Below are 14373 nucleotides of genomic sequence, written 5' to 3' on the forward strand. Positions count from 1 at the left end.
TTTCATCTAGAAATTGGCAGGTTTTTAAGCCAATGAATCAATAACTGGCCCTGCTCCTCCACAAGACGCTTAACACTCCCTTTTGGGAACCTTGACTTAGTTACTGCAACCACCCACATTTTCATCAGGTGTAGCAAAGTTCACTATCAGCAGAGGAACCTGCCTCTCGGGTCCTTGACTCCTTCCAGGAGCAGTTAGGACTGCATGATTAACTTAAGTCCATTGATTTTATTGGCCTGTCCATAGTAAGACTTAATTGGATTCAACTCAGTATTTTCAAGCGGTGGGACCCCACACACTGTTTTATTGAGCATTCATCTCAGTTTGTTTGAAGGGGGTTTAAATGATGCTGAATCTAAAAAGAGGGTCACAAATTTTATCTCACCCTTCCCAAGGCATTTCCACATCATACTCCTTATCAGAAAAAGTCTGATCTTTGGGGGGAAAGGTGTTTTCTTTTTCTTTTCTTTTTTGCAAGTCTCCCCAGTGACTTGTGCAATCTTAATGTGCCAGAAAGTGATCGAATCCCATACATCAGAAAAGTGATAAGTTTCCTCACATATGGTTTTTTATCTGGGCGAAATCTAGTCAGTTGAAAGAAGCGGAAAAGTACCTTGGACACCAGCATGGACTAAACGGAACTTAATTTTATAGGATTATTACTTTGCATTCATATTTTTCCATCAAAGAAAGCTGACATCAGCAGGAACATTAAACACATCTATCTGGGCCAATTCATTCTTCACTGGCACACAGAACTGTAATATATTAAAGGGGCATGCTGTGCCAGGCAATAATATGATTTAATTTACTTGTTATATGTTTAACAAACATTAAAAGCAAAGCTAAACTGATATTTTAACTACATTTGTGTTCAAAAAAGACTCTTGAGTGTACAGTAAGAGACGCCAAGATAGTAACTTTTCCAGCTGTATGTAAAAGAGATTAAGTTTTCATGCATGGACAAAAAAATCCAAAACCCCCAAAATGGGTTATTTATTTTGTAAACACAAAGGATGGCACCTTGGTAACAACAGGGAGCACTTGTGCAAGAGATATGCCATGAAACTGGACATGCAATATTCAAGGGAGGGGCCACAACTCAACAGTACAGTCATAACTTGGTTCTCGAACGCTGTGGTACTCTTAGGTTTTGGCTCCCGAACGCTGAAAACCCGGAAGTAAGTGTTCCGGTTTTCTAACGTTTTTCGGAAGCCAAATGTCTGACGCGGCTTCCACTTGAGTGCAGGAAGCTCCTGCAGCCAATCGGAAGCTGTGCCTTGGTTTTTGAATGTTTCAGAAGTCAACCGGACTTCCAGAATGGATTCCATTCGAGAACCAAGGTACGACTGTATTGACAAGGCCAAGGTTGCCATACGTTCGGAATTTCCTGGACATAGCAAGAATACAGCTATAAAAAATAGTGTCCGGGCGAAAATCACCAAAATGACCAGGAAAATCTGGATGCTTGGCAACCCATGAAGTGTAGATTATGGCAAAAACTTCATTTTTTAAAGATATTTTGCAAAAAAAACTCCAACCAATTCAACCTACAACTTTGCCCAAAAAAAGCTCAACATCTTTTGTGTCTGGATCTTCCCTTTCTGAAATATGGCAACCCTAAACAAGGCACATGCTTTGAGTTCAATCCCTGGAAACGCCATAAAGGTAAAGGTAAAGAGACCCCTGACCATTAGGTCCAGTTGTGGCCGACTCTGGGGCTGCGGCGCTCATCTCGGCCGAGGGAGCTGGCGTACAGTTTCCGGGTCATGTGGCCAGCATGACTAAGCCACTTCTGGCGAACCAGAGCAGCGCACGGAAACACCGTTTACCTTCCCGCCAGAGCGGTACCTATTTATCTACTTGCAGTGGCATGCTTTCAGACTGCTAGATTGGCAGGAGCAGGGACCGAGCAACGGGAGCTCACCCCGTCGCAGGGATTCAAAGCGCCGACCTTCTGATCAGCAAGTCCTAGGCTCTGTGGTTTAACCCACAGCGCCACCCGCGTGCCTGGAAACACCATGCAGGGTAGGAAAGATTGTCATCTGACACCCTGGAGAGCTATTGCCATAGTGGCCTGGTTTGCACAACCATATTGAGCCACACCATGGCTCAGAAGAAACTTACAGGCTCCTGAAGAGGAGGAACACACCCACCCCATGCATGTATATCATCATGTCTTCCCACAAAGAATCCTGGGAACTGTTGTTTGCTAAGGGTGCTAAGAATTGCAGTTCTGTGAGGGGTCCCAGAAATCTTTGGGGTACGCCATGACTGTTATAGTGGCGCAAGAATGCTTTAAATGCATGACCAAGATCACATCTGCTTTTACTCCTCCCTGGTCATTCTGCTGCACCATACTGAGCTAAGCCAATGAAGGACAGTGGGTTGCCTTAACTGGATTCGAAGTTCAGCGCTCCCAAACAAACCATGCCCCTCAAACCATAGGGTAAACCTTGGCCTATGGTTTGCATATGAAATAACTGGGTTTGAATTTTTATGAAACTTGCTGGATGACCTGTGCTTTATCATTATGTCTCAGAGCAAGCTACTAAATTGGGAACACGGGTGCGTGGAGAAAGAGGAGAATCACAGAATAAGTTCCTTAAAGGAAGAACACGAAAATAAAGCATGCTGCTAAACTAGCAATAAGGGCTTCCATTAGCAACGTTTTTGAAAAGCTGTTTACCAAAATTAAAGTTAGTAAAGGAAAACGTTCCCACTGCTGAAAGAAAGCTCCACACACTCTGGGAAATACCTGGAAAACTCATTTGTATTTCTCAGTTTTTCACTATCTCTAACCTTTTGAAAGCTTAATCTTCCTATGTGTGCAGTATGAGCAATACAATGTTATATTTAATTAGGTGCTCCAAGTCCATGGAAACCGATGGCTTGGGCACACCCAACTCTACGTAAGACTGCAGCCTACAGCTGCAAGTGTGTTCACCTCTTATAATACATTTCCTCAAACAGGTTTCAACCTCACACTACACGTCAACTTTTGGGCCAATCCTACCCCCAGTCAGGCAAAGCTGCTAAAAACTAGATGGAGCTCTACATTTCTCCAGTGGATCAAAGACCTGACTACACTTGCTACCTGTAAGCAGGTTGCTTATAGATGGATAAGTATGCTTATTGCATGGACAAGTATAATGGAATCTGGAACTCATTTTTGCAAAATACAGTAGGTTAAAAATGTGATCAATTGTTATAGCAATATACTACACCCTATTCTCCCCTTTTCCCTCCCCTCCTTTTAAAAACTTTTTAAATGTATTTTAATAATAATAAAAAAGAACTGGATGGAGCTACCTGGCAGCTAAACTCAAGCAAGCCCCACAAAATTTTAAAGAGGCTTACACTTAAGTCGATTGTGACTAGGATCGCTGCTCAACTCTTGAGGATGCCAGTGTGGTTAAATGGAAGAACTATTTACATGGCCTTAAAACATTGGCAATCCATATAGGTTCTGTATAAAATGACGCCATAAACTTTATGCTGCGGTCTTCTCTTTGCTGCGACTGTAATGTATAAAATAAGAAAAATAAAAATATCCAAAGAAGTGTGCATGCACACGAAAGCTTATATCACAACAAACTTAGTTGGTCTATAAGAGGCTACTGGACAATTTTTCATTTCATTTATTTTATTTTTATTTCGACTGCGTCAGACCAACACAGATACCTGCCTCAATCTAAAAATAAAAATTGCAAGAACTTTGGATCTGCCAGGCTTCAATTCCAGTTGCATTCTGATAAAAGCACTGGCCTTTTTTTTTTTTTAACCATCTCCTCTGGGGCGTTTCGCTAAGAACTTCATTTTTGTGCCCATAGCAATGTGAATACGTTTCATTGCACTACATCATCATTATTATTGCTGCTGCTGCTCATTATTTAAAAAGGACACGCCCACTTGCTAAAAACTGGATGAATTGTGGGCAAAGTTTTGGGTTGCTGGGTTCTCTTCCCCCCCCCCCCCCGCCTCTGAGGGTGTGCGTTTGTTTATACTAAGTGGGTGGGCGGCGTGTTTGGGCTTCCCCTCCCAAGCGCCCTTGCAAAGCCAGAAGTTAATGGTGGCGACTGATAAGCGCAGGGGCACCATTAGTCACTTGCTGCTGGGGAGAGATTCCTGCTTCTTCCCCCCCCCCCACCCGCCCCACGCATGCCTGAGTCCCACACACGAACACTCCCCCCCCCCCCGCCCGCCTAGAGGAGTTCTTGGGATAAGTCTGCCCCGTTTCACCTCAAGCTCTCCATTTACTTTGCTCGCGCGCCACCGAGGATGCTGCTGCCCAGGGAGGCGCAGCCCGGAGAGCCAGGTTGGCGGGGAGAAGGAACACCAAAAGCGCCACACACGCACCAAAAGCACCACACACACACACACACACAACCACACAAATACTCAATAAAGCACCCAGAACAAAGAAGCGTCCCTGGGCCGGTGCAGTTCTGCCTGCCGCCAAAAGGCACCGTCCGCCTCAGGAGCGCACAGACGCGACCCCGGCGGGCGCGCGAAAGGGCGGCGGGAGCGCACGACTTCGCTCCTCAAAAAGGAGGGTTTGGAACCGCCACATTACGAGAAATAAAGCCTCGGGGCCAGTTTGCTTCTTTACCCTCCTCCTCCTCCATCATCATCCCGCCTTCGTTGCCGTTCATTGGGCGCCGCCACTCCTTTTGGTCAGAGAAAGAGGCGGTGGTGGTGGCGGCGGCCGCTGTCGCCGGGGCTCCGCGCTGTCGCCTAGCCGCCGAAGCCGCGACGCAAATGGCTGCAGGTGGAATTATAGCCGGGCTCCTCGGCGCGCCGTGCCCGCCCCGGAGCTGCGCTCGGCTCCGCCCTCAGGCGCTCGGCTGGACTCCTGGTGCCGCTGCCGGATTGCCGAGCGAGGCCGGCTATAAATACCTCACACGAAGGCGCGGAGACCCTCCTGCCTGCTGCCTGGCCGGGGGGGCGGGTTGAGCTGAGGGGACGTTGAGGGCAGAATTCAGGGGGCGCCACGAGATATATATATATATATTTCCATTATTTTCTTCGGAAATTTGACCTGTCCCCAGAGGCAGGAACTAGCCCTCTCAAGAAATACATTTTTAACCCCTATTCCGTGTCTCACGTGCAAATACACAAAAAGGAAAAGTTGCATGGAGAGGGCCAAGTGTCCCCCTCACGTCAAATTTGGGGGACTATTTCCCCCCAAAAAACATTTTTTGCAAGAAAACTACGGGGGGGATGGGGACAAACCCCTGAAGTGGTTGAAATTTGGAGACATAATGAAAGTGCATTATGCAGGTGACACTATCCTAAGGACTATCTTGCAGGTCTTCTGTATGAAGTCTGCAATGTGCCCAGGGTGGATTCTAACAGGGTTTTGTTAAGAAATGCTTTTCATCTATTTATCTTGGCTATATATTAGGTTAACAGGCCTATAATTTATTGACGCCCCCTAGCTCCCTTTCGAAAAGTATGTGCTAACACCAGCTGCCTCCGGAAAGTAACATTTTGCTGGCTTTTTTTGTTTGAAAACCAGCGGTTTCACTTGGTGCCTGCTGCAATACTACTACGTGTTTATTCCCCCTCCTTGGGGGGGGGGGCTACCTTACATTTGTAGGTGTAAGTCTATATTTGTGTGTGCATTTATTTATTTATATCTTAGGGCAGTTCACAACACAAAATTGCAATATAAAAAACTACAAAACGGACAGTACAAATAAGAAAAAACAACCAATAACCCCCCCCCCAACACATTTAAAAGGGCATCAGATGTCAATCCGCCAAAGGCCTAAATGTGTATAATGAAGGCACTAACTGAACCTCCCCAGGGAGAGCATTCCACAAATGGGGGGGGGGCACTGCAGAAAAGGCCTGGTCTCGTGTTGCCACCCTCTGGATCTCTCCTGGAGGAGGCACCCGAAGAAGGGCCTCAGAGAATGATCTTGGAGACCAGCTAGGTTCATATGGAGAGAGGCAGTCCTTGCAGTCCCAAGCCATTTAAGGCTTTATAGGTCAAAACCAGCAATTTGAATTGGGCCAGGAAACTAATTGGTAGCCAGTGCAGTCAGACCAGGATTGGTCTAATATGCTCAAACCATCTTGCCCGGTGAGCAACCTGGCTGCTGAATTCTGCATTAGCTGAAGTTTCCAAATCATCTTCAGAGGCAACCCTACTGTATAACGCATTGCAGTAATCTAACCTAGAGGTTACCAGAGCATAGAATGCCCCTTCTGAAATGAAGCATTTCTTGCCTGCTACAGCTTCATTTTACTATCTGTATTTTAATAGATTTGTTTTATAACCAAAGGCTTTCACTGGTTGTTGTTGTTTGCAGCATGACCCCTGTGACTAGAAATGAAGGTTGCGTGCACATTATCATTTACTCCAGCTCCAGTGCACTCCCACTCCTAGTGTTGGAAGCCATGCACACATGATGTTAGCCACAATCCATATCTACCTGTTGGAAACATACACCTGAAACCACCTTCCATTCAATTTGAAGATGTAAGCCACTTTGCAGTTAAGGTGGGGTGTATACATTTCAGACAGCTGCTGCGCATGCACAAATGACAACCGGGGCCAGCCCCCCACATGAGGCAAGGTGAGGCGACCACCTCAGGCAGCAGGATCCACAAGGGCAGCAGATCCTGATGTAGATCTTTACCACACACACACACACACACACACACACACACCCTTGTTACTGATGTAAATCTTCACTCATCCCTTCTTTCCTGGCAGGGAGGGAATGCCATTTTGTGGTTCGCCTCAGGTGCCAAAATGTATTGGCCGGCCTTGATGACAACACATGTTTAGATGGTAATTTCACAAATAAGGAGAGCGAGGGTTGCAGGTGCAGGGAAACCAAAAGGTAACATGCTTTGCATGAATACACCGCTGCCCTTTTCTGATGTGTACAGCAATGTGCAAATGCAAATTGAAACAGAGCTGGGGTGTGTGGAACAACCTGATTGCTTCTGAAGCTGCAACTTCTGCCGTGCAGCTCAGTTGGTGGGATGGGGTGAACTTGAATCCTAAAAGATGAATTGCTCTCATTTTAGAGGCAGGGGCCTAAAATGCTAAAATAGTAACTTGCTCAAAGTCATCCAGTCCCCCTGTTGCAGAACTGCCATGTGGGTAAGAATGATTACTATCTTAACACTCAAGGAAATGTGATGGGGAGATGTACCCCACTTGTCTCTTTTGAGTGGATAAGATTGTCAAGACTAAATAAGTGTGGCTGATCCGCCAACCAGTATTTTTCCCCTCAAGGCTGGGTGCACACATGCAGATAAATTAGGTGGAAGAATGCTGAGGTGGTGAAATGGACTATAACTCTTCAGGCAGAAGACGTAGGATAACCCCTAATGCTCCTCCATGTTTGTTTGCTTTAAATCCCTGCAAACAGAAAAAATTAACGTCCGAGAGAAAGGTTGCAAGCCAGCACTTCACTGGATCTGACCTGGTGGAATGCTCTGTCCCAGGAGACTAGGGCCCTTCAGGATTTAACCTACTTCTGTCGGTCCTGTAAGACAGAGCTATTCCACCTGGCCTTTAATTTGAATTCAGCTTGATCTTTTATTTCCCTTCCCTTCCCTTCCCTTCCCTTCCCTTCCCTTCCCTTCCCTTCCCTTCCCTTCCCCTTTTACAAAGATTACCCGCTCTGAGACCCCACAGCTAATTCTCCCCTGGCCTCCTCGCTGGCCCAAGTAGGACTAATTCAGCCAGCTAGCCCTGGTGACTATCTAATGCTTATTAGATGGATTTCCCCCAAATTGATTTCTGCACTTTGAAATTTATTGTTATTCATGTTTTTATACTGTATTTTATGCTGCTTCTACAATTAAGTGTTTTAAATTTGTTCTTAGCTGCCCTGAGCCCGGTTTTCTGAACCGGAGAGGGCGGGATATAAATAAGAATTTATTATTATTTATTATTATTATTACTACTGTGCTGGCTGTTTGTTGTGATGGAGTTAATGCTGGGCTAAACTGCAACTCCCACCACCTCTGCAAATTTGACCCTAGTGGCATGGACTGATGGGAAATGGAGTCCAATCACATGTGGCGGACTACAGGTTCCTCACCCCTGACACAGGGGCGGGCATTAATGTGATCTTTCATTTGCAGACTATAGGGGTTCAGAGCATCATAGCACAGCATGCTACTCCTTTAATGTTCCGCATGTGTGTAAACTTTTGCCACTGCAAGCAAAAAAATATTGCAAGTCCAGATCTTATAATAACAATGGCTCAATCAAATACAAAGTAAGGTTTAAGTCACTAATCTCATTTTATGGCTCGGAAACTGAGATTGAACTGGAATGACTTGCTCAAGATGCCTGCCCAATACTATTTTCCTTCTGTAGTAAACAATGGCAGAGCTGCAGTCTTCTACACATGAGCAAGTCCCACTGAATTCAGTATGTCTGAGTCGACATACATGAGATTTCAGTGTCGGGCACTCTGTGTCCAAACAGCAATTGTTCACAGCCACTTGTGCCCCCCCCTCCCGCCCACTGATCCACCATGAGCTCTTCAAACAAATATTCTGGAGGGGGCAGTTTGCATTCCACCCTTTTGTGAGTGGGCATTGAAGAAACAAGTGCAGCATTCTTTTCGAGGATGTTTGTAGAATTTGCAGCTAAATTAGTAGGTAACAACAGTCTCAAAGCAACTTAAATGAGGGCCTGTGGAAATGAAAGAAGAAGGGGGGGGGGGGGAAACCAAGAGTGTGATTGCAGCTGAGTGATTGAAAACACACACAAAGCAAAAGTCCTTCATCACCAGGGAAGAAAGCTTGCCTTTAAATTAATCCCAGATGAGACATTCTACCTCCCTCTGAGCTAGCTGGTAACAGCCTCAGGAAAATGCAGCAGCACCATCCTTCAGCATAACTGATGCTGTTTTCCCTCTTAAACCAGCTTAAAAAACCACATTGCAGATTATAGATATTGCTCTTTTCTTATCAGAGAAAGGGGTTGAGGATTTTACGGCTTTGGGAGGCAAGCACACTGATCTAGGCTAGAAAGTTCTTTGTCAACAGTTTCTTACCCCAAAGTACTTAGTTCTTCCCTGCTGATTGATTCACCAAATATTTCCGAAAATGCCTTCTTCCTTAATTTTACTGACTCCCCCTCAGTCAACTCATTTCACTAATATGTAACAAAATAACTCTGAGTTGCTTTTATGTGTATACAAAATGCTTGCTTGCCACATTTTTAACACTCTGGCCCTTTTGGACATAACAATAAACCATGGTTTGTGTTACATATACAAGTCATGGCAAGCCTTTGAAACATGTTCTCTCCCCACCTCCTTTTCGTTTGAGGCCAGGAAATTAGAAGATTCTCTGTTGTTATTTTGCAAACAAATAGGGGAGAAGCTATTGACAAATTAAGGTAAAGGTAAAGGGACCCCTGACCATTAGGTCCAGTCATGGCCGACTGGGGTTGCGGCGCTCATCTCGCTTTATTGGCCGAGGGAGCCGTTGTACAGCTTCCGGGTCATGTGGCCGGCATGGCTAAACCGCTTCTGGCAAACCAGAGCAGCGCACGGAAACGCCGTTTTCCTTCCCGCCAGAGCGGTACCTATTTATCTACTTGCACTTTGACGTGCTTTTGAATTGCTAGGTTGGCAGGAGCAGGGACTGAGCAATGGGAGCTCACCCCGTCGTGGGGATTCGAACCGCCAACCTTCTGATCGGCAAGTCCTAGGCTCTGTGGTTTAACCCACAGCGCCACCCGCTTGACAAACTAAACTGCACCTTCTTACAAACTGCAAATGAAAACAGTCAATATACAGCGGTACTTTGGAAGTCAAACAGAATCTGTTCCAGAAGTCCATTTGACTTCCAAAATGTTCAGAAACCAAGGTGTGGCTTCCGATTGGGAATCGGAAGCTGCGGAAGCCACATCGGATGTTCGGGTTCCAAAGAACGTTTGAAAACAGGAACAATCACTTCTGGTTTTTGATTGTTTGGGAGCCAAAACATACGAGGACGAGTTCCGAGGTACGATTGTACTTGCCTTATGCCTCTGCCAGGTTGTGGTGGGGAGGAGGTCTTCAGACCCCTTATTGGAGTCCCCCATTCGTATATACACCAGCTGCTCTACTCTTCTCCCTCCTTGCAGCTAAGGTGAGGGAGGGCCTATGCTACTTACTTTATTTCACCGCACAATAGGGGGTTCATTTTATTTTTTATACACAGCAGTCATGCAATCTTCCAGTGCAGCAGCACTTCCTGGGATGTCCATGGGACTGTGCAATGTTGTACAGTCCTAAAGGCATCTCAGGAAAAACGCTTCTGAGCTGGGAAGCTTGCATGAACACTCCATGCTGCATGTGAGCATGGTGCTTTTATATAACGAAGACCTCCTCGGTCGTGGCACTGCTGGGGTGTTCAATACAGCACTGGCCAGCCCAAAGACCTCAGCTTCATAAGGCCCCATACCTGCACCTGCTAGTCATGGCACCCCTACATGCAGAACAAGGGGCACATGAGCCCAAGGCTTGCTACAGTTCATCCACACATAACAACATACCAGGCTGAACCAGGTTTATATGTTTATGTTTGTTTGTTTATTTTTTAAAAAAACTACGATTAGTTCCGCCAGTCCAAAGTTTAATTAAAATAAGGCAATGACACTATGGGTTATGTTCCCTGTATCAGAGCCAAGGGGTCAACTTGAATAAAATATTGACAGGGAGGCTGGCGAGCGCCACCCCACATAACTGACCACAAGATGCAGAGCACACACACCATTCAAATGGCAATGCCCACCAACTTTTAGGGCTCCTCAGGTCCCTCAATTATGTTAGGGGGCGCACATGAAGACACCTCAGCCTCTAAGAGTTGGCTCCTATTTCAGAGACAAATGTTCTTAAGCAGCCATCTTTGGCCAAACCAGTACTACTTCTCTAGGAAAAGAGATGCTGGAGCTCACCACGAACTTCTCCCTTGTTCTCTTAGGATGGCAATGGGGCCCACTTGAGAGGTTCCAGAGCTGAGCTCCTGCGGGCGCCGGCTGGAAAAAAGCCCTGGGCTGAACATTTAGTGGACTGTTTAATATCACAAAGGAAATCGGGTTCTCTTGCTCACTCTTCTAATCCTTTCTCATCAACAGAACACAGCCTTCGAATCTACACAAGTTTCTTTCGTCCCTTCCCTATTCGAACAACTCAATCTCCCCACCCACCTAGCCTATGAAGGATACATTCCATTCTTTCCTTAGGCATTGGGGGAGATATTTCCCCATCCGTCGTCTGCCTCCTCAGTTCCCTAGCGCTCAGCCTCCTTCACTGATCATATATTGCCTCCTGTCCTTATTCTGTGTTGAAATTTATCTTCATTGTCTCTTCCACTCCCTACTCCCCAAGATCTCTCCCCAGATCGTGGCCCACAGGCCTAGCACTCCTGCAGTATATCACCCCGATTGCACTTCGATCCTGTGTGAGAGGCATAGCTGTCAACTTACAGATTTGGGACCAGCAGCCTCAAAAATAAGGGACCACCAGCCTCAAAAATAAGGGATCAGCAGCCAAAATAAGGGATTTTCCAAGCACAGGTATGTTCAACTTCTGAGCCCCTCTGAGCCAAAGGCAAAAAGCCCAGCCAGCAGCCAAATGAAGCCACAAGCCTCAAGGAAAACCACCGTCACCTCTCCGCTGGGAAGCGCTGAGCAAAGGCGAGTCCCCAGGCAAAGCAGCCGATTTGATCAGCTGAAGGCATGCAAGCTCCACCCCCCAGTCGTTCTTAGACTTCTTATTGGGTGAGCAAAGCAGCCAAGCAACACAGTTGGAGCCTCCCTCCTCCATGACCGGCAAGGGGGGAGGGAGAGGAGCTGCTTCCTTTGAAACTCGGGAAATTTAAGGGACATCATCAATAAGGGACAGCAGCGGGACATGGTGTTGGGATAAGGGACTGTCCCGCCAAATAAGGGATGCTTGACAGCTATGGTGAGAGGTTTTCTCCCAGCAAAGACGACAATGCACTTCCCTCATAAAGGTTGCCAACAACATTTCCGTATCCCCTTCAGCAGTAAGAGTGTTCTGAACTCTATAGCCGTTATCGCTAGGGGGTGGGGGGAGGGCAGTGCAGAACGAGGGGGAGAGAGAGAAGAAATAATGGCTAGCAGCTGGGTCCTAAACAAACGATGGTAATGCTAGTGAAGACCTGTTGGTAGAATGTTAGGGAATTACAGTGCCAAAGCATTCGGAGATTACTGTATTTTGCTAGCAGGGGATAAAGATAACCGGACGTGGGTGTTGATGGTGTTTTGAAGGCAGAAGATACTTCATGAAAACATTCTTTTATAACGGTAGCTTGGCAGTGGAATCAAAGAAATGGAATTTAAAATAAAGAGTGGGTTTAGTATGAACAGCGCTATTGTATTATTTTATAGCAGAGTGAGATAAATACGGATACGCTTTAGCAAAATGTCTACAGACAAGAGAGAAGGGAAAGTTGCCATATTGGCCTGTAAACAAGAGAAAGGGCTATTTAGGATAGATTGGTTGCAGGATGAGTGTCTCTGGCCCATAGCTGTCAACTTTTCCCTTTTCTTGCGAGTAATCCTATTCGGAATAAGTGAATGTCCCTTAAAAAAAAGGAAAACATTGACAGCTATGTTCTGGCCTCTGTAGTTCTTTCTAAGCAATTAGCCACATTTCCCCCCTCATTTTATTTTCTCACATGCTAGTATTGAGTCTGTAGCATTTACTCCCAGGCAGTTGCTACCTTTCTGGAGTAATCAAAAACAGACAGCCTCCATTATGTGAAAGTATAGTAAGGAAAAAACAACCAAATCAATCTGGCTACCTGATCAATCTTCTGCTATTCAGGTTGTACATAATTCTTGTCTGTGACGCCTTTTATAATAGTATTATATTCCATCAGCAGGGGTTCCTACTTTTTTATCGTTTTAAATTAATATTGCTAAACATTTCCAACTGCTTTACAAAATAAGTTGAGCATGAAAGAACTTATGTACTGAGCTGAATAGGATCCAAAATGCAGCAGTCTGATTGGTCCTAGAACAATAGGATCTAGAATGCAGCAGTCTGATTGGTCCACAGGAGCCACCCAATCCAGCTCCAGGTGGAAGTGAATCCGCAACCTGATTGGCCTGCCAATCACGTGGGGCCCATTGTGTAAATAATGTATATAAAGCATTCTGGGGGAACTTCCATTCCTCCTCACCGCTATGAGCTGAGTAAAGAGCATGAAATCCACTCTCGACTACGAGTATATTTCAGAACTAATAATCATATTCAAGGCTAGGCGACCCTGAGGGCAAATGGGACATTTCCTTCTGGGGTTGCCTGTCCGATTTTCACTGCCTGAGGTGAAATGGGAAGGGGATGCCCCCGCTGAAGACTCACTTACCAAGGTTGTGTGGTGATGGCTTCCAGCTAAATCGTGCGAAAGTTCTCTAGTTGGTATCTTGTCACTTTTCCACTTTTGGGCTACAAGTATCCTGGCCGCCATTGTAGCATACATGAAATTTTTCTTCTCCTCTTTTGGGAGATCTTGACCTGTAATGGCAAGACAAATTGATGGACTATGTTAAAATGGCCAAATTGACTGAGACACTAAGAGATAAAAACAACAGGGACTTTAAAAAAGAATGGGAACCATTTATGATGTATTTACAGAAATATTGTAAAGAAATGAACTCACTAGCAGGATTTGACCCTTACAATTACAAAACAGGAAAGAGAAAGGACTCAGTTTAGAGAATACGGTATTAAGGTATAACTAAAAAGCAGGGAAATCACTATACAACAAACAAGAAGAGGAAGTTGAGGGAAGTCATGGGGGGTAATTGGGTCTGTGTGTATATTTGAGATGATAAGATTGTGATGAATATAAAAATGCAAAAATCCATTTTTAAAGAAAAAAAAATCGTGCGAAAATTCCGCAAGATCTCCTTGGAAGCTACCACTGCTGCAGCCACACAACCCCAGAAGTGGAAGGGGTGGCAGGTGGCATGGAGCCCCTACCCTAAGGAATTCTACCACCCAAAGTAGCTGCACACTGTTAACTCAATCCGTGCCTTCCACTTCCCAGTGGCACCCAGGAATAATAGCTACATTCTGCTGCTGCTGCTGCCGTCATTGCCGAGGCTAAATTTTGTACATTATGAACATTAGTTTTATATCTGTAAAATGGGAATAATAATTATCTCACCATTTTGATCTATGAAGGACTGGAAGGCTGTAAATACCTTACATTTTATTTATTTAGAAAATGTACAGACTGTTCCTTCATCCCAAAATGGATTTCAGGGCGGTATGCTCAAGAATTTAAAATCCACAAAGTAATTTTGAAGCAATACAAAAGATTATGCAAGCATACGGTAAAAATGAGAGGAATAAAGCTAGTTAA

At 45.3% G+C, this 14373-nt stretch overlaps 1 protein-coding gene across 1 annotated transcript in view; it reads right to left on the reverse strand.

Moving 5' to 3' along the window:
- The window catches only part of GADL1 (glutamate decarboxylase like 1), a gene marked incomplete at its 5' end in the record, with an annotated part of 98161 nt that extends 93286 nt beyond the window's left edge, over positions 1–4875 (reverse strand). Inside the window, one exon of the mRNA XM_083705880.1 lies at positions 4613–4875. Coding sequence (XP_083562006.1) covers positions 4613–4655 — 43 coding nt within the window. The remainder of the gene's footprint in view (positions 1–4612) is intronic.
- Between the last annotated feature and the right edge of the window lie 9498 nt (positions 4876–14373).

This window comes from Podarcis gaigeae (genome assembly GCF_964106915.1).
Source record: "Podarcis gaigeae genome assembly, chromosome: 12".
Taxonomy (NCBI): domain Eukaryota; kingdom Metazoa; phylum Chordata; class Lepidosauria; order Squamata; family Lacertidae; genus Podarcis; species Podarcis gaigeae.